The 1,655-nt window shown below is 38.5% G+C and overlaps 1 protein-coding gene across 1 annotated transcript in view; it reads right to left on the bottom strand.

Moving 5' to 3' along the window:
* The window catches only part of LOC101293554 (GDSL esterase/lipase At5g03980-like), a 3,639-nt gene extending 2,565 nt beyond the window's left edge, over window positions 1-1,074 (bottom strand). Inside the window, exons 1-3 of the mRNA XM_004292032.1 lie at window positions 951-1,074; window positions 708-850; window positions 321-594 (exon numbers count right to left, since the gene is read on the bottom strand). Coding sequence (XP_004292080.1) covers window positions 321-594; window positions 708-850; window positions 951-1,074 — 541 coding nt within the window. The remainder of the gene's footprint in view (window positions 1-320; window positions 595-707; window positions 851-950) is intronic.
* Window positions 1,075-1,655: the final 581 nt, after the last annotated feature.

Raw genomic sequence — 1,655 nt, 5'->3', positions numbered from 1 at the left:
TTCCATCCCTGGCGAGTCCGCTGAATTCCAGTTTTCCGGCCAGATTGACTTTGTTTGAAGTTTTGGATAATCTGGCCGGAAAACTGGAATTCGGCGGACTCGCTGGGGAGGGAAAGTGGTCGGGGAAGCTGCTGGAGTCCGCTAGGGTGGAGGCGCGCCCTCGCCGGTGCCGTACGGTGGCGAACGGAGGGAAATCCGCACCTTAAAGCGGTGCGGACGTCCGTATCTGAAACGGACTATATATATATATAATTATTAGAGCATGCATTTCAATAGTTTTCTTAGAAACAATAAGGTATGATTTTGATTAGGTGACTTACCTAACTCCTCTTGCTGAGTGAGTATCCATTCAAAAGCGCTATAATAATCAGCATATACGATAGTAACATCAGGGTATTCTTTCTTCAGTTCTTCAATGGCGTTTCTCAGATGGTAATTGTGACAATCTGAAATACTATTCCAATCCTTTAGGCAATGAAATTGATCATAAGCAGCAGTGTCATTAGTGGGAAAACGTGAAAGGTAAATTGGCAAACAACCCATTGGCCATTGTCCTGGGACAAGGACTTTTACAGCACCGTAACCAATCACCCACTGAAAAAAAAAAAAAAAAAAAATTTAACTCGATGGGTGAATAACCAATTCAAGAGCTCAAACTTGAAGTTTTACTGCAGAGGCAAATATTTACAAGGAGATAGATTACTTACTTTAACAGCGTCCTTAATGGCTTGGACTACATTGAGAACCATATTCTTTACCTCCTCAAAACTTTTATTTCCATGTAATAAGCCATTATTGTAATCATTGAGTCCAATTTGTCCCACAATGAATAGAGACCTTTTAAGTCGATCTGCATGCCAAACATATAAATTTTTAACTAAAAGAAACAAGTGAATCTACTTACACTTCAAAGAAGATTTTATATATAAAAGAGGAAGCAGATCCTCAACCTTGACTACAAGATGATCCATTCAAATATTTTGAAAACAAATCCAGTTGTTCATGATCCATAGCCGGTATACGTTGCCCGTAATCTTGATTTTCATATAAAGAAGAAGCAGGAGCCCCAGCCATTGCGAAATTTACTCCACTGCTATGAGTGGCATTTTTGCTGAAATATGGTTCAATAAAAGATAGACCCGCTGCTTGTGCTGCATAAGAAAATAACTTCTTATTGTTGCTTAATCGAACGACTCGAGCCTCATGAATTGTTAAAAATCAGCGCTAGAATAAGCTAGGGTATATAATTCAAAAATAAATAAGATAGACGGATGATTACTACAAATGAAATTAGTTACTTGGGTTTATGCATGCATGCATGCATCCAAGTTTGTAATTCGATCTCAATATCCATCAAGTATTAATTTCTTGGAGGTACTAGCAAAAACTTAACTATATATGTGTGTGTGTGTGTTAAACATACAATCGTAACAGTCCCATGCATGCACACAAGTTTGTAATTTTCAATGATTGTTCCTTAGAACTATGCACAGAAACTTAATTTAAGTGAATCCAATTAACTATATGTTAAACAAATAATAATACCTATGTAGTCGACTATCAACAACCCATCAGAGCATCGGCCGGTTGCTTTATTGGGCAAACTTTGCCCGTAGGGAGGTTGATTGCAGGGTACTTTCGGAGCCACGAGAGCC

Source organism: Fragaria vesca, linkage group LG2, assembly GCF_000184155.1.
Source record: "Fragaria vesca subsp. vesca linkage group LG2, FraVesHawaii_1.0, whole genome shotgun sequence".
NCBI classification, from domain to species: Eukaryota; Viridiplantae; Streptophyta; class Magnoliopsida; order Rosales; family Rosaceae; genus Fragaria; species Fragaria vesca.
The sequence above is the reverse complement of the archived record's forward strand: the minus strand, read 5'-3'. Positions and strand labels throughout refer to the sequence as shown.